At 43.2% G+C, this 14,668-nt stretch overlaps 1 protein-coding gene across 1 annotated transcript; it reads right to left on the minus strand.

Moving 5' to 3' along the window:
- Positions 1-256: 256 nt before the first annotated feature.
- LOC139298010 (G patch domain-containing protein 2-like) lies at positions 257-14,202 on the minus strand. The gene is made up of 9 exons (XM_070920824.1): positions 13,544-14,202; positions 8,042-8,103; positions 7,000-7,158; positions 6,396-6,481; positions 6,240-6,298; positions 6,091-6,130; positions 5,885-5,976; positions 1,119-1,201; positions 257-405 (listed from the first exon to the last, which is right to left on the minus strand). Exons 1-9 carry the CDS (start codon positions 14,197-14,199, stop codon positions 257-259), a joined length of 1,386 nt encoding a protein of 461 aa, XP_070776925.1. The 5' UTR covers positions 14,200-14,202.
- Between the last annotated feature and the right edge of the window lie 466 nt (positions 14,203-14,668).

Below are 14,668 nucleotides of genomic sequence, written 5' to 3' on the forward strand. Positions count from 1 at the left end.
CATTCCATCACTCAATGCAATAAATGGATGCAATCTGTATCCAAGTAAAGCATTGGCTGTTTTTAAATTCCACCTCTTTTATCCAAATGAATGATGGACCCAGGTACAGTGCACTGCGCGGCAATATTAATATACATCAGAGGCCTGCACCCCTCACTAAATCAGGGAACCACCAGCATTTGTTATTTAAATGACAAACAGCAGCTGCGGGTGGAGCACAGAGAGGGGACGCAGAAGAAAAGGTGGACAAACCAATTCAGATTTCAATCCGGCAAAGACACAAGGCCCCGAGCCATGACTCTAATGAAAAAAGGCAGCTCCACTGGTCCAAACACACACAACGGCTGCTGCTCGGTGCCACCTCCAATAGGGTGAACTCCACATCACACCTTTCTTCTTCTTCTGCTTTAAAGAGAAAAGCTCCAAACGCAACACAGCTACCAAGTCCAACTGTCTAACACTTCCCTCTGCTGTCAGCTCACCAAATATTTTACATTCTGCCATTTTGGTGGAATTACAAAAATGCTAACAGGGCTCTGTGAAGCAGAGTGGGGATTTGAGCTAAATGCTCCCATGCCTAAGCAGGTATAATGCTTACCATGTTCACCATCTTAGTTAGCCCAGGGGTTCTCAAACCTTTTCTATCATGCTGCTCTTCAGAAGCCGAAAAAAAAATCATGCCACAACCCCCCAGGATTCATTTTTAATCAATCATTTACAATATCAGGGAAAGCCAAGTTGAATTTTATTGAAATAAACAAAAGATTTAGGTGACCATATAGATAGCCTTGCTAGTATCAGAACACTTTAGTTTTTTTATGTCACCGTAATAATCATTGTCATGCACCTTTAGGTCCTGGTGATTCATGCCCCCCTTTGAGGGGCTCTACACCCTGAGAACTACTAGTTTAGCCTGTTAGCATGCTAACATTTTCTAATTAGCACTAAACACAAAGTACAGCTAAGGATGAGAGGAATGTCATTAGTTTTGTCCATAGGTTTGGCTATTTTGAAATTCTGACCTGATGGTGACGCTAAATTGAATTGTAATCCCCAAAATGATTACAATTTATCTTAAGTGAGTGGTGAGATTCATCAGTATGTGTGGAGGATGTTACCTGATGTTGTGACGGAAACAGCTTCTGCTTCCCTCCTCCCGAAGTCTCCTGTGCATAACAGTCCCGGAGTGACGTTAGTCTGCCTGGGGGGGGGGCACAGACAGAGAAAACAAACGTTACTCACAATATGATGATGCAGCTCCCACCCAAAACACACGTGTAAACATGAAGAAATTTAATAATTTCAAAAAAGTCAATAAATGCAAGCGCCGCACATTTGCAAACACTGCAGCCGTACGGTGCATGTTTTCCACATCTTAATTTTTCTTCATTAACACATATTTTCACCAGAGAGAATATTCGATGAGGAGACATGCTGGGGTGCATGTGGCTGAGTCATTGCAGAGTTCACATAAACAAATTACACCTGCTCTATGCCTCCTGTGTCATATGTCAGGAGCACTGAAATAGGAAAAAGCCCCCCCACCAGCTTAATAGCCCTGACTTCAGAGATGTAAAGTTAAGGTCAAGGTCCGTTCCATCACTGGGGAGGGGGGTGGGCGGGGCAGCTGATGTGGCGGGTGCAGTGTGTATGTTTGTGTATGTTTGTGGATGGGAGGAGGAGGACAGATTGAGTGAAAGAGAGAGAAGAGAGTTGGAATATGTGAGGGAGCTACAATAAGATATGATGACAGAAAAAAGAATTGTTAAAATATTACATATTTCTGCTTGTTACACACAACTAGTCTGCATCTCAGAGAGGATTTGAAGAACAAGATGGCGTGCTGTTTGAAAATAAACATAACCTGTAAAAACGAGTTCATGACAGATTGCAAAACAACAGAGGTTCATGCAGAAGAGAGCTCCTTGTTAACCAGCAGCTCATCTTGGACTGCAGGCTACATAATGCTCACCACCCTAACAGGCACACGCTACAATAAGGCCCCGTCAGGGCAGCCTTTTAACAGGCAGCGTGTTCCATGACCTCAACACCCATAAATCACATGACGGGTGTGCAGGCACAGGGTGTTGAGAGCTGTGCGAGGCATGCTTTGAGCGAAGTCTCTATGTTGTATAATCAATAGATATAAAAATAAATGGCCTGACCGTTATTCTCTCCCTGCTACCCCTCTCTAATAAAATCCCAGTAATGCATATTTCATTTACTTTTATACTTATTGATTACCTGTACTCCAGTTAGTAAATCACGCGCCTATCGATCCCTCAATCGTACCTCTGTCGGACAGCACATAACCAGCCATTTGCGCCCCTGATAAAGAGCTCAGGCATTGAACTCCCCACAGTAAATCTTTGCAAACTAACTTTTTAATTCCAAAATCGATCCGCGTTTAAACGTCGCATTATTTCACGAGGCACGCCTGCGGTATTAAAAGTAATACCCTGATGCATTTGGTCTTAATGTGTGGAGGTCCATCCCTCCGTCTCTTCCCTTATTACACCGAGGCCGAGGCACTCCGGGGGCCCCTGCAGCCTGGAGGGAGGCGAGGGCCCTCCCCTGCTGCTGAGAGCTGAGAGGCAGAGCCGCTCCGGGGCCGACAGAAGCCCATTGAGACACTCAGCACAATGCTAATCAAACATGAGAATACCATCAGCTGGCTCATTAACCAAGGCAAAACACCACCATTCATCTCCGAGCAGAACCCAAAGGCTTTTTATAAGCATGTTACGTGGCTCAGTGTAAAACTGAGAGAAGTTGTAAAAAAAATGCACAACAGTGTTTTTATTATTTAACATCTGCTACTTCATCAGTTTTAACAGCATGACAGATGTTGGCCAGTTGTTTTCTCCCTAAATATACAGAAACTGTGATGAGAAAACAAAGATTGACTTAGAGGCAATGAGCAATGAAAAAACAAGTCATATGTAATGAAGACAGCCAACAACAACTAAATTCTATCAAAGACCCAAGGACACCGAGGAAAAAAGTCTCTAAGATAGATTTTTTCAGGTCATATGAGACACTTTTAAATGCAGTGCAGTCCCTTAGGGTGCAGAGTAAAACAGCACTGACACAGGGTCAATTGTAATTTTGGCGCCCACATCCAAAAGCAAATATATCAATTAAAAATAATAAATCAAAAAAGGAGTGAGGAGCCGCAGTTACAAAATGGCCATCTATTTTCATTAGGGTACACGGCGCTTCACGTGTGAGCAGGATCTCAAGATTAATAGAGGTATTCAAATGAATCAGAAAGGATTAGGGTCTCCAGGGAACATAATCAATAGCTCCAAATCAATAATCAATAGGCCACTCACACCAATATACTTACTGCTGACACTGAGATCTCACAATTAAAATGAAAACTGGGAAGGGAGTGGCCTAAGACTATGATTTATCTCACAGCGCAAGTGTCATTTAGGAATAAATAAGTCAATAGATAAAAGCTGCTGCTGCCCGGCTCAGGTGGGAGGCAGTTATGCATTTTAACGTGGCCGCCGGCCCTGAGCATTACAGCCAAATCCCACAAAGCATCGCGCCTGTTCACGCGCCGATAGCAGGATAAACAGCACGCAACCTCATGCAGCCTTTATCACTTAGCATCAAATCTCTGATTGTCGCCGTCAAGTCGTGGCAAACAGGAGATGACAGCTTTTATTAATACAGTATCATTTCAACCTGGCCGCAGTACAAGATTAATGCTTACACTCTGCCCACAGAGAAAACACTTTTCTCTCAAGGGTGTTTGGAAACAAAGAAAAGTCAGATATACGGGAGCTCGGCGCTAGAAAATCAATCACGCGGGAGAGACGTTCAAAAGAAATGAAAATATAGTGAAGTGAGATCAGGAGTGGACGTTTGAAAGTTTGCTAAGAGCAGGCGCAAGCAATTACAGCGTTTCTCATTGTCATGCAAAACAATAACGCTAATTGTCTGGTGTTTGTGTTTGCATGTGAATGTGTGTTTCTGGAGGAATTTAGACGAAGTAAATGGGTGCCATGTGTGCAGAGCTGGGTCGTGAGGACAGAGCAGCCATCTCACTGGAGAGTGGATTTGAGCAGCTTGGGGAGATAGATTCAGCTTGTGCCGTCCAACGGGACACATCAGAAGCCCCTCTCGTCAATCCCCCCTCTCTCCCTCATTCATTTGGGAGTATGATTTATACTTTTTGAAGTGAAGGGTCTTGAATCCCACTATAAAGGAATTAAGAGGTCTCCCCTGAGTCCGCCATTCAAATGAGAGCATGGCAGGGATATGAGGGCTTTTTAATAGAGAGAAATTAGTATTCACAATGCCTCAAACTGGAATCTGAAGGAACCTTTCAGGTGGAGAAGAAAGGGCCAGTTTAGAAAAGAAAGCCCTAAGAAGTTGGGGGCTTTTCATAGCAGTCGTGTTTTTGCCCCTCATCAAGGAGTGCTGGAGCACTCTGTGAAATAACCCAAGAGAGAGGGAGGAAAAAGAAAGTGTGTGTGTGAAACAAAATTAAGAATGCACCATAAATAGGCAGAGTGGAAACAATACAATGAGGAGTCCCACAGTCTCGAGGCCAAGGGGGCTAAGCAGCTTCTCAACAGTCACCCCCATGCAGATCCAACAGTTCCAGGGATGACTGGGAGCGATGGGACGCTTTGACAAACATCTTTTGGATAAACCTTTTTTTTATGTTTTTGTGCAGTCCCAGAAATGCAGGGTTTTGAATCTGCATTGCAACTATGTCAACACACAGTATTTCTGTATTTGGGAACACTGACCTTGAAAACTATTGAATTGAAGTATTACTGCATCCAACTGTAGCTCAGACTTCAGGCCAGGATTGACATTAACACAAATCTTATGTTTGGGGACCCCAGGCTGCACTTAAACACAATTTCTACCACCTTGGCACTTCACTACGTAACTAATTTTAGAACAAATGCTTATAAACATGATTTTGAACTGATAACAAATAACACATTATGTCCTGTTTGTTGACAGCCCCCTTCCAAATTCCAAATTAGTTTATTTAAATTTCTCTTATTGGAGTTTTATAACACGTCTCTGACCACAAACATCTTTCTTTGTTTGTGATTGACTTTTTGACAAACAAAAGAAATATAGGTTTGTTCATGCATAGCACATGTAACATGTAAAACATGAAATATTACTTTATTTGGTGTGACAACAATGCTTCATAATTATTTCCGTATTTTTTGTCACCTTATTAAAATGTGCAAGCTCAGCTTGTGGCAAAAGGAAGGGTCATCAATTGAAATACTTTCCTGCAAATTGGTTGGAAAAATGGAAAAGATATATTTGAAGAAATAAATGGTTGATTGCGCGATTATTATTGCAATCAGGAAGAAAATGTCAAAAAATTGGTTAAGATGCATGTGGACACATATTCAAATATGCGTGAATCTGTGTGTATTATCTACCACTACAAAGAATATGCATCAAGTATAAATTAAAGATTAAATCCTTCTCTAGTGTATTTGCAACATGAATATTCTAGTTTTGAAACATGCCTTGAATTCATTAATTTATGCAGAAAACATTGCTATACAATTAATTCCTGAGAAGTCACTCAAACACGTGTCCCTCCTTTAAAGCCTCATCTCATTTTGATGGCGAAGAAGAAGTTCGGGGAAGACAACCCGCTGAGTGCTGAGATCTGCCCACACACAAACACACTCACAGTCTCTGAGGCATCATCTTAACAAAGATTACTCTGGTTAACAGCGACCTATGCCCTGTAACTGATTCATTTAAATTAGCCGGCCACGGACTTGTCCATCAATATATTGAGCTTTGATCGAAAAGACTGAATGGTGTCTCCAATAGGCCCTTGAGAGGCTGCTTTATTTAACTAACATGTGGCATCAACTACCTGTTTCTGCAGATTGAGGAGGAACATCTGAGATGGGAGCTCTCTGACACCATGTCAATAGGACACACTGGTAATGGGCACAAAGGATTCAACTGGAAATTGAAAGTATCAATAACATTTAGATTTTGCAGTTCAGCGTTAAAGTCTGAACAAACTGGGGTCAACAAGATAATAAAGCTGGGAAAAAAACGTGTAGCGAAACATACCTGGCTTCGGTCTCGTTTTCCAACAGAAGGCAGCCAAAAGCTAAAAGGAGATAATCAAAGTATAATTACTGGTGGAAACAGATGGACTTAATATCACAAGAGGTCTATATAATTTTGTTTTTAAAAGAGTTTTAACCCGAATATCTTACTCTCTCTGGTAAGGATCTTGGGAGAGGTGTCTCAGTCTCTCTACAAGCACGCCGTTGCCCTGTAAAACACAATCAAAGACACACAGTGAGAAACAAAGACCATAAAAACTGTATAACTGCTTTCTACTGAGGAGGAAGATGCCAGTGTGCTTTAACCTTGCTGGGAAGCCGCCTCTTGTCCTTCCTGATGCAGCAGGCAGCAGAGCCAGGCACTCGTCTCAGACGTGAATGATACCGATACCCTGCAACAGTACAAAACCCATTTATCTTCCTGTGTAGCAAAATGGACAGAAAAGATCATTAATGTTTAAGTGAGATACAGGAAAAAAGACAGTAGAGAGAGTGTATACTGTATTAGAGGCACAAGAGAGAATATAAAAATAACAAAATGACCCTCTTTAATTGACCCTAGGGACAGTGACAAGCCCAGTGCCAGCTGACCTGAGGGGTCAAGGTGGCTCACGGCTTTTAAGCTTTGTCATATATACGGTATATTGTGGAGCAAGGTCATTCAGTTTATAAACAAGCAAAATGATCTTTAAGAGAATGTTGGTGCATACTGAAAGCCAATGCAAAGCTGATTAGAGGACAAATGTATTGTGCTCTCTTTGCCCAGACAAACATCTGACTGCCTTCTTGAGAGGAGGACCGCAGAGAAGGTCGTCACAGAAGTCTATTCTATAATATATGGATAAAAAAACTCTCCAAGACTGGTGTTAATAAGAATCTGTGTCTAAAGCACAAAGTCATCGTCCTCTACCTCTCTGAGAAGGCCGTGCAGGTTGCAGGAAGGTGGGCGAGGGACGGTTGTCCTCGAGGGAGAGCTGGCTGTCTGAGTCCCAGCCGGGCAGCAGGCCGGCCACTCCCGTCCCGACTCCACAGTCCCCCTCGAAGAACCAGTCACTCTGCTCGTCGTCGCCTGCACACAGAGACAGGGAAGACATGTTAGCATGTCACTGCTGCAGCCTGCATATTTCTAACCAACAAACTTGAATATCAAATTTAAAATTGAGCTACAGTACCACACCTAACCCACTCTGAGCGCCACAGAAGTCTGCAGCACCACCAAACACACAGCAATTTACCCAGGTAGTACCACTTCATTAAAATGCTGAAGTCAAAAGCACCACCAGCGTAGAGTTGCTATGCCCAAAAATCAAGTAGTGTTGCACTTTTAACCACAGGACTGTTTGAGGATAATGTTGGAAATAGGAGGTAAATGTTGGAGATTGAGTGGTTTTTGAGACATACAGTTTGGGAGAAGCTAAGCTGCTGTGTGTCTGGTGGTCCTACAAACGTCAGTGGGGCTTCGACTGACGCGTGTGTGCTCCTTAAACTACACACTACTGCACAACCAGACAACACCGGTCTCCTCCCCAGACAACTAGCTCTTTTCAGACCTGTCAGTCAGCAAGGAACACGCAGGAACCATGCCTCTCACAGTCAAGGTGTAGTGACAACTGTTAAATCAGAGGCCGCCTGGCCCCACCACAGCTAATGAGATTAGCAAAGGCTTCAGCGCTCATTAACACGACATGACAACGTCTTATTAGAGTCGCCTGGGTGCCCAGCAACCAGCCCATTGTATCGAAACCTCCCTCTCCAGCCCCAGCATTCCCTCAGAGTCGAGCGGGGTATTGTCCAATTCTGAGAGCTCGCCATCTTTCTTCACTCAAGAACGCTTCATCTGTGAGCTCCAAATACTCAAAATCAAATCAATTGTTTGCTTATTAGTTTGAGGCACAAAGCGATGAAGTTGTTGTATTTAATAGATCCCTGTATATTAAAATTATTATTAACACCTTGTCTTCCCTCATCGTTGGTGAACAGGCCAGGGTCACTGCTGCATGTGCTGCTGGTTTCCCTGCAAAGAGAAGAAGAAAAACATCACATGTGAATGATCGCCACTGACCTGTTCCTTTAATATCAATGACATTTGAGGATGAAGAACTCTGTTTTGATTTGTCATCTCTAACCTGATGGGTTCTTTAGGTCAGACAATGTTATAGCATCTGAAATGTGAACAATGTGAATCAAAAATTTACATGGCCTTGTCAAGTCAATATTTAACATGTAACATTCAATAATAAACATAATGAAGAAGTCCGGAGCTAGAGGTCGACATAAATGGAAATGACACAAAAAGACAGAGCGCGCTGTGTTCTCCCTTGTCGCGATAGCAAACACAAAGGCATGAGGAGAGGCTCTGATCGAAGCCACTGAGTGACATGCACAATCTAATTGAATATCCTCCGCTGTCAGCTCCAATCTAATCTGGCCTGCGTTGTGGAGGATGACAGGAGAGCGAAACACATTCCTCTGGCCGCCCCTCCCTCTGGGTGTGCCCCACACACAGAGCGACCCACAGACGTGCCGCTTCCACACAACAACTGGCCAACATCTGCTGTGTGGGCTGTCACTGCTTACTGCCTAGACTGCTCCATCGCTGCTCCTCTCCTCACCCCCCAGGCAACCCCTGTTACACTGCCTCCACACCCTCTGTGGCCCCTCTGCTACCCCAGACCACCCTGGGTTTCTCTGTCTTTCTCACACCTCAGCCACCTTGAACTGGGACCTCCAGACACTCCAAGGTCATTGGGGGGTGGGGAAGGGGAAGAGGGAGGGGTGGAGGTGATGAAGATTGCGGGACAAGAGCTCAGAAAAGGATTTCTTCTCTCTGAAAGTATACGAAACTGTCACACTGCTGTCTTTGCTAACTTTAAAGAAATGTAACAAGCACATGTATTCAATAGCTACATACATATTTAACAATATTTCTCTATTTCCTAAAGCACTTTTCTGAATACCAGTTATCTTAAATGTCAAGTCACATCATTGCACTGGGTGACACTGAGTACCTTCATTAGTATATTTTGAGTCATTCTCATCTACGTTGTACTGTTGCCATAAATGCTCACTATTGTGTATTGATCCGCAGGAGAAAATAGTCCCCAACAAATGCACTATTTACTCCTGTTTACTCCTGAGTAACGTTTGATAAAAACTACAGTGTCCAGCTGTTTTGAGAAATTAGTTAGCCTTTTATTTCATTTCCTTTTGTTTATTTAAGGACAGTGCACATTTATCAACATTTCATAACATGTGTCAGTGTTAACCAACTAGCTAATGTTAAACTACAATCCTTCAATATATTTATATATTTATGACCCGTTTGTTTAAGATCTTTGTCTTTTGTAGGAACAAATGCGCCAGAGACAGGTTAGGGAAGTCGTTAAGTATTGAGAGACTAACACATTGTTGGTTTCGTTCTTGTCGTGACATTTGTTGACCATAAGAAAGACATACAATAACGCCAGCCTTATCCTTTACATAAAGCTAATTTCCATTCAAACTACTTTATGAAAGAGGGGGAGCCTGATGCTCTTGATTGCCTTGCATTTTGCTTCCTGTTTATCATCGCTGACCTTGCTTGTAGGAGAAAGCTGGAGGGTCAGATATGCGCTGATACGGTGCTTTGCCATATTGCAGAGGCCTGCCAGTGACGGCAGCATCAGAAAAACGTCCGTCCAGCCTGCACGTCTTCCTGGCCAGATGGTCCTGCATCATCTCCCCTCACATCCACAAGAAGCAGATGTGACAGGGAGCAGGCCTCTCCGGGGAATCAGGAAGATGTCTGGCCTAGCCTAGCAGTCCTGGATGGACCGTCCCTCCACCCCCGTCCCACCCCTTCAGCCCTCTCTCCAGACTGATACCCCAGGCCTCTGCTCAGCTGTACCCCACCTCTGGACACATCGGCTGGCATCTGGAGCACTCAGCGCTCCAACATCAGTAGAGGACACAGCCACAAGCTCTACAGGAACTACCATTTTGGTTTTATGCTTCATTCCACAACCTTTCTTAGAAATTAGGAATCAGCAATGGTTAACTATTTCCAGCAGCATGGCGTCTTCTCTAAGTAAAAAACTGTGTTTGCTTCTTATTGGAGCGATTTGGTGCAAAGTTTGAAAAAGAATCACAGGTATAAACAATTAATTAGAGACACCCATTAAGTATTTATCCGTATTAAAGGTGTAATGTGATGTCGCTTGGAGCAGCACAGGGCCGATGTGAGACCGTTTCCATTAAGTACTGCCTAATTAATGCCATGAATAATTGAGACCCCCATTTTTCTTGGGACCAAAAGAAACACCTCCTCTTTCTTCAGCAGTGACCTTTGTCAAGAAAAGTTGACAAACATTTTGGGCAAACTTGACTCACAAACAAAAGAGCACTTCCCCCTTGTCAAAAATAAGACATTCTATTGTGGATTACGTGCTATAAAAACAAATAAGTCTTAGTTAGATAAAACACCATATGTCCATGGTGAAACAAAGGCAAGGGCAAAAGCTGCATTCCAGTATTTTAGAGCTGAACTCCCCACATGGCCCTATTGTCTCCATACAAGCCAAAGAGGTGAAGCAAAACACAGTATCCAGATGAGCACTAATCATTAGGATATAATCCTCAGCTCCTGGGAGAGGCAGACCAGTTTGCACAGAGATTACAGGCTAGCCGCCATTTATTGAGCCCGGGCTCATTCTGCAGAGGAATAAAGAAGAGGCAGAGACGGAGGGGGGCAAAGCGCTGATAACAATGGATCTGTGGGCTCTTCAAACAAGCCGCCCCAACCCAAATCCATGCCCTCTTCCATGGGTGTCTGATTATAAGGTTATCCCACCATCCCTGAGCTGCAGTAATTGGATTAGTCTCAGAGATTTATGAAAATTAACTTCAGCAAATGCAGCACTGCTTCCCCCAAAACTCCTCGTAGAGTTTTCAAAATACAAATGACAGCATGATGACAGGCTGAGTGTGAGAAAAGCATGCGCGGTGGCTTTGTTATTCTGGTGGCACTGGTTGAAGTCAACATCACCAGTAACAGCGCACAGCTGGAGACGGAGGCCTGAGCCCGGGACAGCGTCTACCCACAGGTGAGGCGTTCTTGCCGGGCCAGCCTGGGTGCCAGGTGGCCTCACTGCCAGCAGGCTGGGCCAGGTCTAATCAAGGATGTGGAGCCCAACTGGAGCTGCCAACATCTGCTCCCCTTGCACTTGGGTGGCTGAAGGCAAAGCTCTGTTCAGTATGCACATAAGAGGAGTGACCTTGAGGAGAGGCATGTTTTAAGAGACCAGACGCTCCATATGAAAAAGGTTAATGAAATGAATGGAGACCAAAGAAATCAGAGTGCTTCAAAAGGCATTCAACAATGGCATCTGTGTCTGACATCAAATGGGCCGTACGCTCTGAGTATAAATATTGCTGTTGTACCATTGTCAACCTCTCATTACTGCTGCCATTTGTTCCTATCCTTTGCCTCCGCCGCAGCCTAACCATTAGATTGTTCAGCCCTCAGTACAGTGTGGCAGTCTACTGAGCAGCAATCAAGAGCGTTGGCGTTGTGTAAGTGAGAAATGATTGACAGCGTGCCACGGTGTTCCCATTTATTTCTTCTCCGGAGCTGTTTTCTGTCAGAACGGCTATTGATTTTTCCATAAAGTAAGAAAACAAGTACCGTTTAGGGGCTAGGGAGGTCAGCACAAATTAAACCAGAAGATGTAAAGCCTTCAGTCTGTCCCATTATCGCGTACCTCAAATGTCTTCTTCTCAGAGGAAATACATGGTGCAGGACATTGAGAATGGTAACTCCCAGGCTAAAAAGACTGTTACTGAACATTATAATGACACACAACTGAACTGCACTGCACACATTCTCTGTCTAGTTGATTATACGTATATATATGTGGACCATGTGAGGTATTTAATGCCAAAACACCATTTATACATTCTGAAAAAAAATACTACATAAAAAATGTACAATATATATTTAGTATAAAATATATTTTCATTATAAAGAATCATGACCAAATACTGATGTCATTCATATCAGTCTTAGTTGTACTTTATTTTTAGCGCTAATTTACAAATGTTAGCATGCCAAGACACTGAACTAAGATGGTGATCATGGTAAAGACTACACCTGATGCTCAGCATCAGCATGTTTGCACTGTCATTGTGGGCATGCTAAAGTCATGGCTGTGTTTAGGATGCTGAAATTAGCATTTAGCTCAAAGCACTGCTGTGCCTAAGTACAGCCTCACACGCGCAGGTAGCCTTTTTATTTTTTATGTGAGGCAATTTTGAAAAGTATTAACTGATAATTGAAAGGTGTTACACAAATAAATGTGTCTTGTAAATTGAATATCTTTGGGTTTTGGACATTTGAAGATGCTAACTTTAGCTCAAGGAAATCATGATGAGCATTTTTCACTATTTCCAGATGTTTAAAAGACCAAATGATTAATCAGTTAATTGAATAATAATCATCAGATCAATCAACACAGAAAATAATTGTTAGTTGCAGCTCTTTATACCAAAAGACACTGGGACATGGTGACAACTTGTCTCATTTTAGAAATAAACCAGGCACCAGTCTTTTTGATTCCACGGTATATTGTAATCTTTGCTGTAATAATATAATGTCCCTCTCTGCTGCCAGTTACAGCCACATTTAGTTTTGCTAAATAAAATGCACACAAGTGGGTGCACTCTGGGACACCGGGACAGGCCCAGCTTTAATTACCCGGCCCAAGACAGGAATTCATTTCAAAACAAATCAATACCACACCAAGTTACTTATTTATTTGTGACAATATTTCTCGAAAGGAAATAATGAGCTGGCAGATGCCCAGAGGCATAACTATCAAAGATCCCTCCCTGGTGATCATTTCAGCTATAGGAGATGAGGATGAAGAGACTCTATCATTCATTTTTAATGTCAACTCAATACTTTAAAGTGGGGTGCTATGATTATTATACCTTTTTTTTGGTTTAGTTGAGGACATGCTGAATATTGACAAGTGGCTCGATGAAGACAGGCAGTATAGATCATCTTAAATGTCGCCTTGTTTAATTGCTTCTGTCTGATAGTAGTTATGATCATGACTTTTATGTTATGGGTTTAACTGCCTTGGTAACTTTCCATTTAAAGGGTAAAAAGGGCTTTTAGAGTTTTGAGCTCCTCTTTCAGTATGGTTTTAATCCTGACTCCTTAAACAACGACAGGGTTAACATTTGGCTTGTTGCGATACTTTGAATTAAATATAGGCGTTTGAAAACTGAACCTGCTTATTTTTCACAAATAATGAACCTGAATGAAACATTTTTATAAAATCTTAAATGGATGCCACACGTGGACTGGATATTTTCCTAACAACATTATGATGAATGAAGGGTTTGGTTTGACTCTGACATAAAAACAAAAAGAGGAAGAAAATACAAATGTCCTTCCTTGAATGTAACATTACCCCTCAGACATGTTCTCATCTGCAGCATCTCTGTGTTCCTTGGCCATCTTCCTCTTCCAGCACTCCTTTCCCATCAGCCTGGCTCCTTCAGTGTGTCGGTCTGCTCCCACCCAACCGCCAGACCTCTTCTTCGATCCTGGCAGATGTTGCATCCTAGATGGCCTGTGTCTCCGTTTCCCATCTACACCAGAAACCTTTAACTTCTGCTGCAACCTAACCGTGACGTCTGAGGTCATGCGTTTGACCTTCCTCCGCCTCCTGAGCGGCCGTCCAGGATTATTCTCTGTGAAGGAGTCAGACTCTGGCCAGGAGGGCTGCCGAGTCCTGACCGGGCCTCTCATGACGGAGCGCCATCGGCTGGTTGAAGTCATGTCGTCAGAGTCGCTGCAGTTGGCCACAGAGGCGGTGATGGTTGAGGAAGCTCTGCGTTCTTTAGTCTCGTCCAAGCTGGACTCTGAGGCCTCAATCCAGCATCGTCTGTGCTCCAGCGGATAGAGGGAGGATTCGCGACAACGCTTGCGGCCCCTGCGACGGCGGATTTGCCGGCGCTGCTGCAGCGGACTCAGAACCATTTCCTCCCACAGCTCACCCAGCTTACTCTGCTCGGAGGTCTGCTCCAGAGCAGACACCAGATCCTGCACCAGCTCATCCATCATGGTGCTGGAAACCAAAAGCACAAGATACAGCAAGGTAAACTTTTTGGCTCCAAGGTGGATAAGACATAAAACTCCAGGCCCCAAAAAGTATATGTAGAAACCTAATATAGGTTAGACTCTAGGACCATGATCATTAATTGTTATATGTACATTTTTGAGTTGAATATAGGAATATACTTGACAGGGATATGACAATATATACCAAGAGATGACATACACTGGCGTACCATCGGGAATGGTGCCATACAGTTTATACCGTGATTGCTATTATGTTAATATTTCTAGGTGTGTTGTGCCATTGGGAGCAAAGTTGCAGATCAATAAGCAGGACTGCTTTATGGCATTACTGGATGTTTATATGGTTTGTGCATCAATGTGAGTATTTTGATTTGTCAGGTGTTTAATATGATGGATTAGCAAAAAACTCACACTCATGTCTGGTTATTTTAATCTGTTTCTAATGTGATTC

The sequence above is a fragment of the Enoplosus armatus genome, chromosome 15, assembly GCF_043641665.1.
Source record: "Enoplosus armatus isolate fEnoArm2 chromosome 15, fEnoArm2.hap1, whole genome shotgun sequence".
Classification (NCBI taxonomy): Eukaryota; Metazoa; Chordata; class Actinopteri; order Centrarchiformes; family Enoplosidae; genus Enoplosus; species Enoplosus armatus.